The 16,123-nt window shown below is 35.3% G+C and overlaps 1 protein-coding gene across 5 annotated transcripts in view; it reads right to left on the minus strand.

Annotated features, from left to right (window-relative positions):
- Nucleotides 1–16,123, minus strand: part of LOC121382572 (leucine-rich repeat-containing protein 49-like) — a 71,174-nt gene that overhangs the window by 43,123 nt on the left and 11,928 nt on the right. For 3 of the 5 annotated variants that reach the window (XM_041512051.1, XM_041512074.1, XM_041512068.1), the window contains one exon: nt 5,330–5,344. The exons of the other annotated variants lie outside the window; for them this stretch is intronic. In XM_041512051.1, the coding sequence (XP_041367985.1) occupies nt 5,330–5,344 (15 nt within the window). The remainder of the gene's footprint in view (nt 1–5,329; nt 5,345–16,123) is intronic. 5 annotated transcript variants of the gene reach the window in all.

The following is a 16,123-nucleotide window of genomic DNA, read 5'->3' on the forward strand; positions in this document are numbered from 1 at the left end:
GGGACAACTCTGGGGTGGGGGACAAGGGGAGGTTGGTGAAGTACCAAACTACAAGTGGTTCTTACACACTGCCTACGGTATATATGTATGTTTAACAGGGACAACTCTGGGGTGGGGGACAAGGGGAGGTTGGTGAAGTACCAAACTACAAGTGGTTCTTACACACTGCCTACGGTATATATGTATGTTTAACAGGGACAACTCTGGGGTAGGGGACAAGGGGAGGTTGGTGAAGTACCAAACTACAATAGTTCTTACACACTGCCTACAGTACATATGTATGTTGAACAGGGACAACTCTGGGGTGGGGGACAAGGGGAGGTTGGTGAAGTACCAAACTACAAGTAGTTCTTACACACTGCCTACAGTATATATGTATGTTTAACAGGGACAACTCTGGGGTGGGGGACAAGGGGAGGTTGGTGAAGTACCAAACTACAAGTGGTTCTTACACACTGCCTACAGTATATATGTATGTTGAACAGGGACAACTCTGGGGTGGGGGACAAGGGGAGGTTGGTGAAGTACCAAACTACAAGTGGTTCTTACACACTGCCTACGGTATATATGTATGTTTAACAGGGACAACTCTGGGGTGGGGGACAAGGGGAGGTTGGTGAAGTACCAAACTACAAGTGGTTCTTACACACTGCCTACGGTATATATGTATGTTTAACAGGGACAACTCTGGGGTGGGGGACAAGGGGAGGTTGGTGAAGTACCAAACTACAAGTGGTTCTTACACACTGCCTACAGTATATATGTATGTTTAACAGGGACAACTCTGGGGTGGGGGACAAGGGGAGGTTGGTGAAGTACCAAACTACAAGTGGTTCTTACACACTGCCTACAGTATATATGTATGTTTAACAGGGACAACTCTGGGGTGGGGGACAAGGGGAGGTTCGTGAAGTACCAAACTACAAGGAAAGAATTGTTTAATGAGACCCAAGTGAACTATACATTTTAAATTATTTTCATCTTCTATCCACTTAAGTTTTAAGCATACACATGTACACCCCTCAACTATCTGGTCTGTTTAAATAAAAGGTGTTTTGGGGTTTTTTAATTAATGTTTGTTGTTTTTAAAATTAAATTATGAGAAAACCTACTTATAAAGTTTTGTTCTTGTTTTTGTTTAATGACACCACTGGAACACATTGATTAATTAATCAGTGGCTATTGGATGTAAAACATTTGGTGATTCTGACTCGTAGTCATCAGAGGAAACCCGCTACATTTTTCATAATGCAGTAAGGGATATTTTATATGCACCATCCCATGAACAGGATAGCACATACCTTGGCCTTTGATATACTAGTTGTGATGCACTGGCTGGAATGAGAAGTAGCCTAATGGGCCCACCGATGGGGATCGATCCCAAACTGACCACACATCAAGTGAGCACTTTACCATTGGTCTATGTCCCGCCATACTTATAAATATATGATTTTGTTTTCAGCAGTCAATATTTCATTGATTTCCTTTATTATATGCACTTTCCAACAGACAGGACAGCAAATACCATGGTCTTTGATACATCAGTCATGGGGCACTCATTGGGATAGAGAAAAAACAGAGAATGGGTCCACCATGGAGATTCGACCCAAGCTCCTTAAGTGAGCACTCTACCAACTGAGGTAAATCTCAACCAGTTCTGTGGACAAGGTCAAGCCCTAGTTAACCAAGGGGTTCTAACCATTAACCACTAACCATTAACCACTAACCATTAACCACTAACCATTAACCTTTCCTTGATAGTCTGTATAATAGGTGTATACCAGACAGCAACTAAGAACTTTTAATTTAATAAAAGAATGAAAACAAATTAAAATAAAGAGGCAGTAAGCAGTCTGTGAATTTAACAGGATTCCATGTGTCATAAATTCCAAATTTGGTTTAGTTTGTTTTTTGTTTAACGACACCACTAGAACACATTGATTTACTAATCATAAGTTATTGGATGTCAAATATTTGGTAAATTTGATATATAGTCTTAGAGAGGAAACCTGCTACATTTTTCCATTAGAAGCAAGGGATCTTTTATATGCACCATCCCAAAGACAGGATAGCACATACCACAGCCTTTGATATACTAGTTGTGGTGCACTGGCTGTAACAAGAAATTGCCCAAAGGGCCCACCGACGGGGATCGATCCCATCCAAATTTGGCATCAGAAGTGTAAGATTATTAGATGGAATCGCAAAATATCTTTCACCTCCCACGGAACAGCCAATATATTCTTTGTGCTGAGGTGTCATTAAACATTCATTCATTCCCAAAATACTGAAATTAATCCAGTTTTATTTTTAAAAATAATCACAAATTCAATTCTTTTAAGTATATATAAACACCACCCTCTACCTCATGACTAGATTTGGCCCTTGCCAAGAAGGCAACATCACAGACTGTTAAACACCAACCCAGATTACGATCTGTCACTTGTTCCCAGAGGTCCATAGCCCGCGGTACATGACCAAATTATTATCATAATGCCAAGCACTGTTTGTGGAGATTTAATCTGCCAATAACTTGTCATCAAAAACATGTTTCAAGATAATGGGCCATTGAAAGCTCATCAGATACAATTGTCCTCTCTGAATGAAGCCGAGGACTGGCTGATGGTTCCTGTGTATTATGTTATATAATATATGTAGGTGTAACGCTATTTAATATTTAATGGCTGGCTATTTCTCAATGCCAGCACATTTGTGTGAGGCCATAAAGGCAGCTTATGTATTATAAGAGATTAATGTAACAAAAGTGAAACAGAATTTCCTGACAGATAGCAGACGTTAGACTCCAATTTAAAATCCACTTTGGCCAGTGGAATTTAATTCAGTTGTTTAATTATTCGGAAATTTAAACATGTATTATCTTGATTGGAGAATGTATACTGTAACACTATTATCTAGAACTTAATACACATGTGTGTGCATGCATCAACATATACCAATACAAAAATACAGTTTATTTTGAATAGGAAGGAAAAAGAAATGAAATGTTTTATTAACGACGCACTCAACACATTTTATTTACGGTTATATGACATCAGACATACGGTTAAGGACCACACAGATATTGAGAGAGGAAACCCGTTGTCGCCACTTCATGGGCTACTCTTTTTTATTAGCAGCAAGGGATCTTTTATATGCACCATCCCACAGACAAGGTAGTACATACCCTGTCCTTTGATATGTCAGTCGTGGTGCCAAGAAATAGCCCATTGGGCCCACCAACGGGGATCGATCCCAGACCAACTGCACATCGAGCAAATGCTTTACCACTGGGCTATGTCCCGCCCCCATTTTGAATAGGATGTATGACTAAATTGTATTTTTGTGGTATATACATGTACATACTGATACTTTGGTGGCTTAATTTTGTTCTTTTTATATATAATTTACTCTCTCTGGGTAAAACAACATGTATGCAACATCTCCATTTTAAAAAAACCCTATAAATTCAGTTTTCCAATTCAGCTACAAAATTAGTGTTATAAAATTATTTTGTTATTAAATGACTGGAACAAAATGAATGTTACAAAGTCACAATAGTATAAAGTGACTGTGATACTAAAAGACTCCAAATGATATCCTCAAACTGGCACAAAATTAATGTTACAAACTGATCATGCTATAAATGGACTTAAATAGGAACTGAATCATGGAAGGTCAGCACACATAAGATAGACTTTACTTTAGGTGAAAGAAGAGTGAAAAACATAAACAGAAATAAGTGTGAATATGGATGCTTAAAGACAGACAAGGACAAATAAAATACAGACAAATACACAGACACCAGTGAATCAGTAAATGAAACTGTGGTCGAATGATGCTGGCTGGATAGCTGTAAGCTTGGATGGCTCGATAAATGGATGGATGGATGGATGGATGGATGGACGGATGAACAGACGGACAGACGGACGGATGGATGGATAGATGAATGGACTGGAAGGACATATTGACAGCTGTCCAAATAAAATATATAACAATGAGCAAATGGAATGATGAGTGGATGGACAGATGGATGAATTAACTGGTACAAGACAGAATGATGGGTAAACTGATGGAAGAATATATGGATGAATAGGTGGGTGGATGATTGAATGGATATATGGATGGGTGGGATAGGCCGATAGTTGGCTAGCTGGCTGGCTGGCTGGCTGGCTATATGGATGCATAGATAGATGGATGGATAGTTGGATGGATGGATGGATGGATGGATGGATATGGATGGATATGGATGGATATGGATGGATGGATGGATATATATATATGGATGGATGGATGAATTTATGGATGGATGGATGGATGGATATATATATATGGATGGATGCATGGATAAATGGATTGATGGATGGATGGATGGATGGATGGATGGATGGATGGATGGATGGATATGGATATATATATGGATGGATGGATGGATGAATTTATGGATGGATGGATGGATGGATGGATATATGTGGATGGATTAATGAATGGATATATGAATGGATGGATGGATATATAGGTGGATGGACAAATGGACAAGTGGATGGATTGGATGGACGGTTGGATGTATTGATGGATGGATGAATGAATGGATGTATAGGCAGATGGATGAATAGGTGGTTAACCACAATGGCTGGATAGATGGATGAATTGATGGATGGATGGATAGATGGATGGATAGATGGATGAATTGATGGATAGAGGGATGGATAGATGGATGAATGGATGGATATATAGGTAGATGGACAAGTGGATAAATGGATGGATTGGATGGCATGATGGATAGATGGGCGAGTGGTTAACCACAATGGCTGCAAAAATGGATGGTTGGATGGCTGGTGGGCTGGCTGGCTGGATAGATGGATGGATGAATGGATGTATGGACAGATGGATGGGTGGGTGGTTAACCAGAATGGCTGGATAGATGGAGGAATTGATGGATGGATGGATGGATGGATGGATGGATGGATGGATGGATGGATGGATGGATGGATGGATGGATGGATGGATGGATGGATGGATGGATGAACAAGTACAAAAGATGTGTCTCAGTAAATGAATGATTGGGGAGGACAGATGCAAGAATGCTAGTTAATAGAAGAATAAAATATTTATAATAATATACATGGATAATACACAGATATAAAATAATACAAATGTTTAGTCAGTAACAGAAAGCAAGTTATATCTTAAATATATACAGTATTGATTATTTGTGTTTTAATATATGATGTTATACTTTTCATATAAATGGTATGCAAGTGATCCAAGTGATCATTTCAGACACCTGTGATAAGAACATGCATTAAGCTGCATTTTGCAGTTTACTTACGTTTTGATCGCATATCTATGGAGAATTGAAAGAAAATATGACATGGCAATTAAGGAGGAATACATGTATTATGTAAGAAAATTCTCAGAATATTGACATGTGGAATACACACCATCTGAATCTTGTATCTACCGTGCAACTAATATATTGAAATTGAACATAATTATGTCAGTTTTATTTACATATTGTTGTTTGTTTATTTATATGGGTTTTTTTTAATTTAACTTATTTACCTGATATTAATTAAGATCTTAATACAAAGTTGATTTACATTATTGGAATGATTTGAAAATATTATGTATTAAATATTAAACTAATTTATGCCACTCTATCTTAATTTGTTGGTTTGGTGATAAAATATGAAAATACAGAATTGATCATGAAACAAACTAAAAATACTAAATACACAACATCTATAAAAATAATTTTTCTCCAGATCAAAAACAAACTGATGAAAAATTAATGTTTTTTTGAAAATTAAGGTGTTTTTTTAGTAATTTGTTTTTTAAAGTACAGAAAAGCGACAATCAAAGCCAGTATTTATGAAGTAAATATTACATTTTACAGACAATCTTCAAGTTGAAATCTGTTATGTGAAATTTTCACTTCAAACAAGAGTACTGACATATAGCAGCTAAGCCATATTGGAATCATTAAGCACTGTTAGCAACTGAATCATGAACTTCCACAATCAAGAGACAATTATGAGGTCTGTATGGGTTTTTTCCTCTGACTCAATCTTTTGAAGTAATTTGTCTTCACAGAAAAAAAAACTTTTTTTTTTTTTGTCTTCTCTCATATATACATTATTTCCTTACCTCTTTACCATGTGTATTTAGCTTGAGTGTTTTAAGTAATTAATAGGAAACCACAATTAAGAATGGAATGTTTGTTTAATGACATCACATATCACATCCTCAAATGAAATACTGGTTAAGACATTGTGGTTACTACAGTATTGGCACAGGTTGGGTGTATCCTTATAGTTATTATTTTTGAATCATAATATACTGGTATGCTACTAAAGTAGTGTCGGAGATAGAATTTTTTTTTTTTTTGTCGATTATGTTTTTCATATTAAACTGACAAGTAAACATTTTGTAAATATCTATTTTATGATACTCTACCTAATTTAGAATTTACTTGTTTGGGCTCTCATCTATGTACAAGGTGGTGTTTACTAGGGGTGCAACGATATGGTCAAAACTGTATTGCGATATATTGTGATATAAGAAACTGTATTGCAATATGTATTGCAATATAGTTGATATTATTTAAATTTAATATTTATGGGTTGTTGTTTTTTAATGAAAACAGAAGGCATAACTTTTTAATGATCTTTATTAGTTTCAGCAGTCAGGCTAAATGTTTTAGGCCATATTTTAATTTTTTAACACAATATTAGTCTACTAGAACACGGGTGTGACGGTGTCAAACTATTTATAAATTGTCACATTCAGAAATCCTTACTATCGGGCTTTTCCATTGCTGCTCGCTTGACATGGAAATGTATGTATTGAGTCGCAATGTTTCGGCAGATCAACCAAACCAGAGCCGAGGTTATTAGCCGAGGTATTTTGAACGATCGGCCGAAGTATTCCGAGTTCAGTGAAAAACAGCTAAGTGTGAGTTTCATTTGTTGGTTTATTTCTTTGAAGATGATAGCCGTAGCCGTATTCCAACATAAATGAACAATGAATGATAATGTATAAGTAACAAAACATTTATTTGTAATTATCATTAACTGGTTATTTTCATTGGACTTTTAAAAAAAATTGTTTAGAAGTTAGAACCAAGTATAACCGACCTATCACTTCGTATGCCAACAAGTAAGCCGACTACGCTTGACATGATTTCCTGTCATCACCAATTAATAAAATCATGTGGTTTTTGTTTGTTTGTTTGTTTGCCTATTTCAAGTCAAATAAGATGATCAGTTATCGCGGTATACCGGTATACCGGTTTATCGGTGCAGCACTAGTGTTTACTCTTGAAATTAAAAGAAAGATGTCAGTAAACAGGTAATTTGTGCACTTTATTGGAAAAGACTATAACAAATTTTGATGGCTGTGTCAATTTCATTGCTGTTGCAATATGTGAGGGACCTTCTCTGATGACGGTTTATCCTTATTCCTCTCAAAAACAAATTATGTGTAGACATTCTGAGTGTGTGATCTATTATACCGATATTAAAGATGCTATGTATTAAAGGTGCTATCTCCAATTTGCATAATGACAGCTTTTGCAAATATATTTTTAAAAAAATTAATTAAATTTTGCTTTAAAATTTAAGTACTACACCTTCAACTATATGCCCATAAATGATTCTAACAAAATAATTTTATCTACTAGTAGAAAATACATTTTTATTGGAGAATCTTTATCACAAACAGATGCTCACATATAACTATGATATAGCACCTTTAAGTGGTTGCAAGATTGTGTACATTTCTAATGTACTTATATCGAATTTATATTCACTAAATATGATGATCATAATTAATAATTTATGTTGTAATTCAAAATATTCAGTTAACTTGCAGTTTTAAATTAAAAGTTTGTTTAAGGGTAAATGAAACTGACACATGTCAATCAAAATGTGTTATAGTCTGTTTCAGTAAAGTTCACAATTCACCTGTTTACTGACATCTTTCTTTTAATTTCAAGAGTAAACACCACCTTGTATGTACATCAATGAGAGCCCAAACAAGTACATGCTAAATTAGGTAGAGTATCATTAAATAGATATTTACAAAATATTTACTTGTCAGTTTATTATGAAAGAAATAATCGACGAAAATCTGTTTTATTCTATTTCCGACACTACTTTAGTACTGTCCACGGTGGTGTCGTAGTTAAGTCATCGGACATAAGGCTGGTAGGTACAGGGTTTGCAGAACTCAGTGGGTATGTATACGACCACTACACTCTCTTCTCTCTCACTAACCACTAACCCATTGTCCTGGACAGACAGCCCAGATAGCTGAGGTGTGTCCCTAGGACAGCGTGCTTGAACCTTAATTAATATAAGCACGAAAATAATTTGAAATGCCAGGACATCATGCTTCTATGTTAAGTGGTTTATATGCAATACTAGACCAGAATGGATGTTAACGTATTTGACTGGAAATTAGGCCAGGTCTTTGAATAAGCACTGATAAGTAATTGTAACACAGGTGTGTTTCTGATAATTAGATACTAGTAAAAAAACCAATTTAATTAATAAATAATTATTATTTATTAATAACAAATGGAACACTAATTAATAGATGCGTCATGTGGTACTGAACATTTTTTGTTTTCTTCCTGGTTCATTTAATTATTATTATTTATTTTATTTATTATTATTATTATTTATTTATTTTTTAAACAAAACTGGCCCCTTGTTTGGGAATAAGCCCACCCATGCTAAGCTCACAATGAGTTGTCTTGGGCCCCTGGGCTTATTTCCGGTCAAATACGGTAATCTGCTTGGAGTGGATTATGTGGTGGTGGCAGCAGTGGGTTTCTTATCTCATTTTCTAAATCAAGTATGTGTTTATCAAATGTGTCTGTGTAAAAGTGTGCATGTGTGTGTATATGCATCTGTGTGTGTGTGTGTGTGCATGCATGTGTCTGTGTGTGTATGTGTGTGTGTGTGTATGTGTGTGTGTGTGCATGCATGTGTGTGTGTGTGTGTGTGTGTATGTGTGTGTGTGTATGCACATGTGTGTGTATGCATGTGTCTGTGTGTATATGTGTGTACGTGTGTCTGTTTGCATGTGTGTCTGTATATGCATCTGTGTGTGTGTACGTGTGTGTTTGCATGTGTGTTTGCATGTGTGTGTCTGTGTGTGTCTGTGTGTGTGCATGCATGTGTGTGTGTGTGTGTGTGTGTGTGTGTGTGTGTGTGTATGCACATGTGTGTGTATGCATGTGTGTCTGTGTGTGTGTGTGTGTGTATGCATGTGCGTGTGTATGCGTGTGTGTGTGTGTGTGACTGTGTGTGTGCGTGAGTGTGACTGTGTGTGTGCGTGAATGTGACTGTGTGTGTGCATGTGTGTGTACATGTGTGTGTGCATGTGTGTGTGTATGTGTGTTTGTGTGCACACATGTGCATGTGTGGGTGGGTGGTTATTAACAATGTACTTCATTTTTATTAAACATTATTACCTTTTCCTTTCTTGTCTACACAGATGACATCCATTGAAAATAAAAGTATATAAATGATATTTTAACTGATTTTTGTTTTCAATTTTAAAATCATACCCTCTTATTTATTCTCCCAAGCAGATGGTTTGTATGCTCAAGAAAATGTTGATAACTGAACAGTTTCTTAAAGTGGGGAGATGAACAACATCTCAACATGTACATGTATCTTTTGTTTACATGTACCATATCGCGCATCACCCAGCATGGTCATCACAGTATGGACAATTACATTTTCTTGACAATACCTAACAAATAATTCTATATAAAATAGTCTCAAAATGTCAGAAACATACAAACAAATATCATTCAAAAGTGAATTACAGACAATAATTTTTTTTCTCTATAATACGTAACAAATACATCTATGGAAAATGGTCATAAAAAACATGTAAATTTTTTATATTAAAAAGTGAATTAAGTCTAGAACTTAAAAAACAAAAAACCTTACCGGCCATGCGTTTTTCCATGCGAATGGCCATGCTTGTGATCAGAGAGGCACGCTCCAAAGACGCAGCTTTTTGCCAGTTCATTTTGGCAGTCATGCAAACCTACACCCACACTCCAACATGTACGTGTACATACACGACCATTGTCACACTCTCCCGTAATTAATCCCGGTCACTTTATACACATGCAACCTTAAGCTTTTTACAGCATTGTGTTACTTGCCAAATGTTTCCACCACAAATGGTACATTATCCAGACAGCAGCACCATTAAAAGGTCAGAGATTTCTCTTTTCACTTGAATAAACTACCACAGGTTTATATGGCCCTAACACGATAATGGTATACTTGAAATAAACACCATGTAGAATGAACAAGTGTACATAGACTATAAGCATAAATTCATGAAGATATTTTGGCACAAAAAGTTTATATGCATGAAGCATAGTAGCAAATCTGAAAACTATTTATGTAAAACACCCCAGGATAATTTAGCTTATTTTATGCTCAGTATTCAATGTTTATAGGTATTTATCTGGTACGTGGTCTTTAAACCAAATATTTTATCAATTAATTCAAAGAAACAGAATACATTAAACTTATATTTGGCCACTATTGTGGAACCTGTGTTAACGACATTCAAAAGAATTACAAAAAGTGGCCTTTTAAATCAGCTGACTGCTAAAAATAAGGCACTTGGTACAGAGGTATATTAGATGATTTGGGACAATAAGTAGCCGTCTCTATAGACAGGTGGCTGTTTAATACAGGTGGATATTTGGATGGGTTTGACAGTATATACAAGAGGTGTTGACTGTTTACGTAGGCATCATAAATGGTGTATGAATTATCTTTCAGTATGGCACACCCAGGTATAATATACAATGTTTACTCTACCTGTTTACAAATCATTTAACCTGAAGCAAGTCACACGCTTAAAATACATAGAATGTGCTGTGGTACATATTCACACATTCTCACAGCCAGTAATATAGTTATTAATGAGGAAGTTGTACCAAGGACTTACAATCAGAAGTGTTCATTGTTTGTAAAAGTAAGTGGAGTTTTCTCACTATTTTAAAAGGTTGGGGGTTTTGGGTTGGGGTTTTGGGTTTTTTTTAAAATAATAATAAATAATAGTATTAATAATAAATAAATAAATAAATAAATAAATAAATGTTTTAAAACATTTTTTAAATAAATAAAAATAAAAATTATAAATTTGATTTCTTTTCTGAATTTTGTTTAAAACTTTAAAACTAATTTTTTTTTTACTGAAACCATAATTTTGAACATTAACAATTCTGGTTTTTACAAAATAAATATTCTTGTTTTGAAAGGAAAGAACAACGTCTGGATTACATAATTACATCAAAGGGATCAAAATTACATTGGACAAAAAATCTTCAACGTCTGCAAATTAGTCCTTAAAAGGGGCTAGCTCTGGGTGAACAAAAAGGTTTGCCAAACTAACTATTAAAGTGACGGACCCCAGTTTTTAAACACTAATTCACTATTAGAGCCGGTCTTGATAACTGAATCATACAATACGTAGATTTTATTGCTTGATTATCCATTTCCGTACATCCGAAATGTTTATGGTCATCCTGGTGTTTTTAATATCACAAAATGCATTTTTCATGTTTTTAAAAATGCACGCATGTCCGAGATGTAATGGTTATTGAGTCGAGTTCTAATCTATTTTAAGGGTATTTCACTGTGTCACAGACTCTTATTTCACTCTGTTGTAAATTTAAACAAAATATTAATGTGTTAAGGTTTGTAGATTAACTAAACTTTGTCAGGGTCTGCACCTTTAAATTTCAAGAATCTCTGTTTGCAAATTTGCAATTTGTTTTTAAAATGTGCAAGTGGCAGAGCAAGTCCGGGGGTGAGATCTAGCTCAGTGGATAGAGCGTTCATCTGAGGTGTTTGCATCACAGGATCAAACCACCTCAGTGGACCCATTCTCTGAATGGATTTTTTCTCGTCCAAACCAGTGCCCCATGACTTGTATATCAAAGGCTGTGGTATGTGCTGTCCTATCTGGAGGAAAGTGCATATAAAAGATCCCTTGCTGTAACTGAAAAATTGTTGCTATGAGTACAAAAAATTACCAAATGTTTGACATCCAACAGCTGATGATTAACAAATCAATGTGCTCTAGTGGTATCGTTAAACAAAACAAACGTTTAGCTAGCTCTTGTTATTGTGAGTTTGTAATCAAAGAACAAGGATGGGAACAGTTTTCAGGTCACTCCAAAAATCTGGAATTTCTGAGAAAGTTCAGACATTTTTCATCTCTGCTTGAAATATACTCTTTTACTGAGACCTGTTGATAGGTATATTTGACTGTTTATTTAATAATTAACATTTTCAATGTTTCCACTAGGATTTAATTTTACCAGAAGGGCAACAATATATCAGTCACTAAGATCAACCTGGTGGCTATTACATGCATTCACTAAAAATGTGTTGTATGTATGACAGTGATAATACAGATTTATTCTAACACAACTTTCATTGTTAACTGTATGGTAAATTCAGATCTATTCTTACATAACTTTCATGTTAACTGTATGGTAAATTCAGATCTATTCTTACATAACTTTCATGTTAACTGTATGGTAAATTCAGATTTATTCTAACATAACTTTCATGTTAACTGTATGGTAAATTCAGATTTATTCTTACATAACTTTCATTGTTAACTGTATGGTAAATTCAGATTTATTCTTACATAACTTTCATGTTAACTGTATGGTAAATTCAGATTTATTCTTACATAACTTTCATGTTAACTGTACAGTAATTCAGTTTTTTCATTAGTCTATACAGTAAAAAAATTACCATTTTCCATTGATCAAGTATAATGTAGATGGCACAGTTTAACAGTAATATGTTAAACAGTAAGGTCACAGTGACCTGCCACTGACTGTCATGTAAAATTATTGGAAATACAAGTCAAACTTCGATAACTCGATCTTGAAGGGGACGAGGAAATAGTTTGAGTTTCAGAGAGTTTGAGTTTTCGAAATTAATATATAAGAGTTCAAATTTGAAACTGCATTGCAGCTGGTTGATTTCGCTTAATATTGTAAGAAGTGTGCATTTTGCTGCCTACCTCTGAACTCTAAAAACTATGCATCCCCAGTTGAAAGGCGAATTAATATATCAGTCACTTCACCCCACGCCACCCGTTCTCATCCCATCCCACCCCACCCCAGCTGTTGGCATCTTCGACACCTGTGGTACATTCATTTTGTGTATATTGTAAAAGTAAGTAAATAAAACAAAAAAGATAATCCAGATGAATTTGAAATATATGCTTGGGCATATAGGCTATATGTATTTATTGACAGAAAAAAAAGAAGAAAAAAGAAGGCATTTACATATATATATAAATAACAGAAAGTAATGACGTATTTTACAGATGTCAATTAAAACCAAACAAAACACTGCATGCTGATTAACACTATAAGTACATTTGTTTTACACAAAATTATTTATGCTTCGCACCTCTACTTTCTTTCTCCAATCTGGCCACTCACACCCATTTCTGGGCCCTACGCAAGATTGGTTGGATGACAAGAAAGCAGAACTTTTTAAAAGAGATCTGGCAAACCCCATGTTACCGGGTTCTTCCCCAGATTGCTCGGTCTGAGATGTAACAATTTTTAACATAACTAAATGACTGGTAATTAATAACATTAACTGATACATAAATAGAAAACCTAAAGTTTGAAACTATTCACGCCTTTGAGAGCTAAAACAAACAGCGCTAACAATTATTACAAATGCTCTTTGAAGTTAACTAGACTGTCTGTAATTAAGTATTACGTAGCAAGGCTCTCCACCACAGACGAACACTGACTACCAAATGCAGGATAATTTTGTTCCACTTTGTCGGCGATCTATTATTTGGTAATTAGCACCTTAATCATCGACAGCCAAGACCACCCGAGATAAGTGCGCTTCGCTTGATTGACATGATTGACAATACATTCATCTTTAAAATACTATCGGCAACAACAGTTTGATCAATCCACACGCGTCGAGTTTTAGAGGTGCATACTCTATTAAATCTTTTTGGCAGGACCAAAGAATTAGGTCGAGAGATCGAGTTTATCGAGTTTTCAAAGTTTGAGTTTTCGAAGGTCGTTATTACTAGTTTGGACAGCAACTCGGCCAGGATCGTCGCTTCAGATCAAGAGATGGTAGTTTTCGAGAGATTGAAGGAAGAGTGATCGAAGTTTGACTGTATATAATTCACCTTGTCAGTGTGTGATTTAAAGTCTTCTAAAGTTTGTTTTGTTTAACGACACCACTAGAGCAGATTGATTAATTAATCATTCATTGGCTACTGGATGTCAAACCTAGTACATTTTTTTCATAAGCAACATGGGTTGTTTTACCATGGGCACTGGTTGGGACAGGAAACAAAACAATCAGAGAATGGGTCCACCGAGGAGGTTCGATCCTGCGACCAAAGCACCTCTGGCAAGTGCTCTACCGACTGAGCTAAACCCTATATTAAAGTCTTCTATAATCTTCATAAAACCGCCTAATGACTGACAAAATTACTTTATAAAAAATAAAGACAATTCCCATCATTACCGGTATTACATGTTCAAGATTCCAGTCGTCACATATTAATACTGGTATCATAGAGCTGGAGTATATGAACATCATACTCTTATGACCACTGGCTATCAAAAATGGGGAGACAATTTGTTTTGTCATCTGTACTGATTTTATGAAACAAGTGTCAGGATTATTGTATTATCCAAGTGAGAGCAAGGGTAATACATGAATAATGACACAAGTTTCATAAAATTAGTATAATTTCACACACAAGTGTAATAATTTCTTTATTATCCAGATTATCCAAAATATTATTTTCACAAATAACAAGCTAGGACCATGTCAAAATGTTTCAAATGTAACTAAAAAGAGATGAGGAAACAACGTCATTTCTGTAAATGACATCATTATGATAAGCGTTTACACTGGAGGAGCCACATTAAGTTATGACATCGTTTCATAAAATTATGTCATTCATTGTGCACATGAAATCATTATGACACATGTAGATCATACTGGTTATATTTCTCTGAATATCTCAATCTATGTGGATAATAAGGAAGGAAGGAAATGGTTTATTTAACAACGCACTCAACACATTTTATTTATGGTTATATGGCGTCAGACATATGGTTAAGGACCACACAGATATTGCGGGAGAAAACCCGCTGTCGCCACTTCATGGGCTCTTTTCTATTAGCAGCAAGGGATTGTTTATATGCACGATCCCATAGACAGGATAGCACATACCACAGTCTTTGATGTACCAGTCGTGGTGCACTGGCTGGAGCAAGAAATAGCCCAATGGGCCCACTGACTGGGATCGATCTCACACCGACAGCGCATCAAGCGAGCGCTTTACCACTTGGCATGTGGATAATAAATTCACTTACCTACTACTATTGATAAGATATGCCAAACATGTATACATTTGTATACGTACCACCAAAACCAGAGTCAGATATAAATGTGTACTGTATGTTATAAATTAACTAAAGCTATGTTTCCATATGCATATTTTCCATGTACATATTACATGAAGCCATGAACCAAGTCTGTGAAGACAGAATGACAGAAATTAATTTATAAAGAACACGACAAGAACATTGGTCAGTTTAAACTTCTTGCCCATGTCCATGATGAAGCTTTCTTCGGTATGACATCATTTATTGTGGGATTCTGCACTTCCGTGATCCATGTATCCACCAGAAAAGTGATTCTAAATTCACATACAGGGATCATGCACTGTTTGCAAATAGCATGGAAACATAGACATGGCAGAAACATTATTTAGATACTTCACGGAAAATGGACAGGAAAAACATGTATATGTATATATTGAAATATTACTTTATAAACCTGTGAATAAATACACCTATATATTAATTAAAGTTAGTTTCATTTTTCTTTATGTATTTTATGTTGTATGTTCATGACATGACATTACTGATACTACTTTAGTGGGTCCTAGATATGTCCATGGATGAGATCTCAATACAAATTGTTTTTTTTTTAATCAGGGGTTCAAACATTTTCAAAAAAATTACTTGCCACAGGGCAGGTGCCAATCAGAT

The sequence above is a fragment of the Gigantopelta aegis genome, chromosome 2 (genome assembly GCF_016097555.1).
Source record: "Gigantopelta aegis isolate Gae_Host chromosome 2, Gae_host_genome, whole genome shotgun sequence".
Classification (NCBI taxonomy): Eukaryota; Metazoa; Mollusca; class Gastropoda; order Neomphalida; family Peltospiridae; genus Gigantopelta; species Gigantopelta aegis.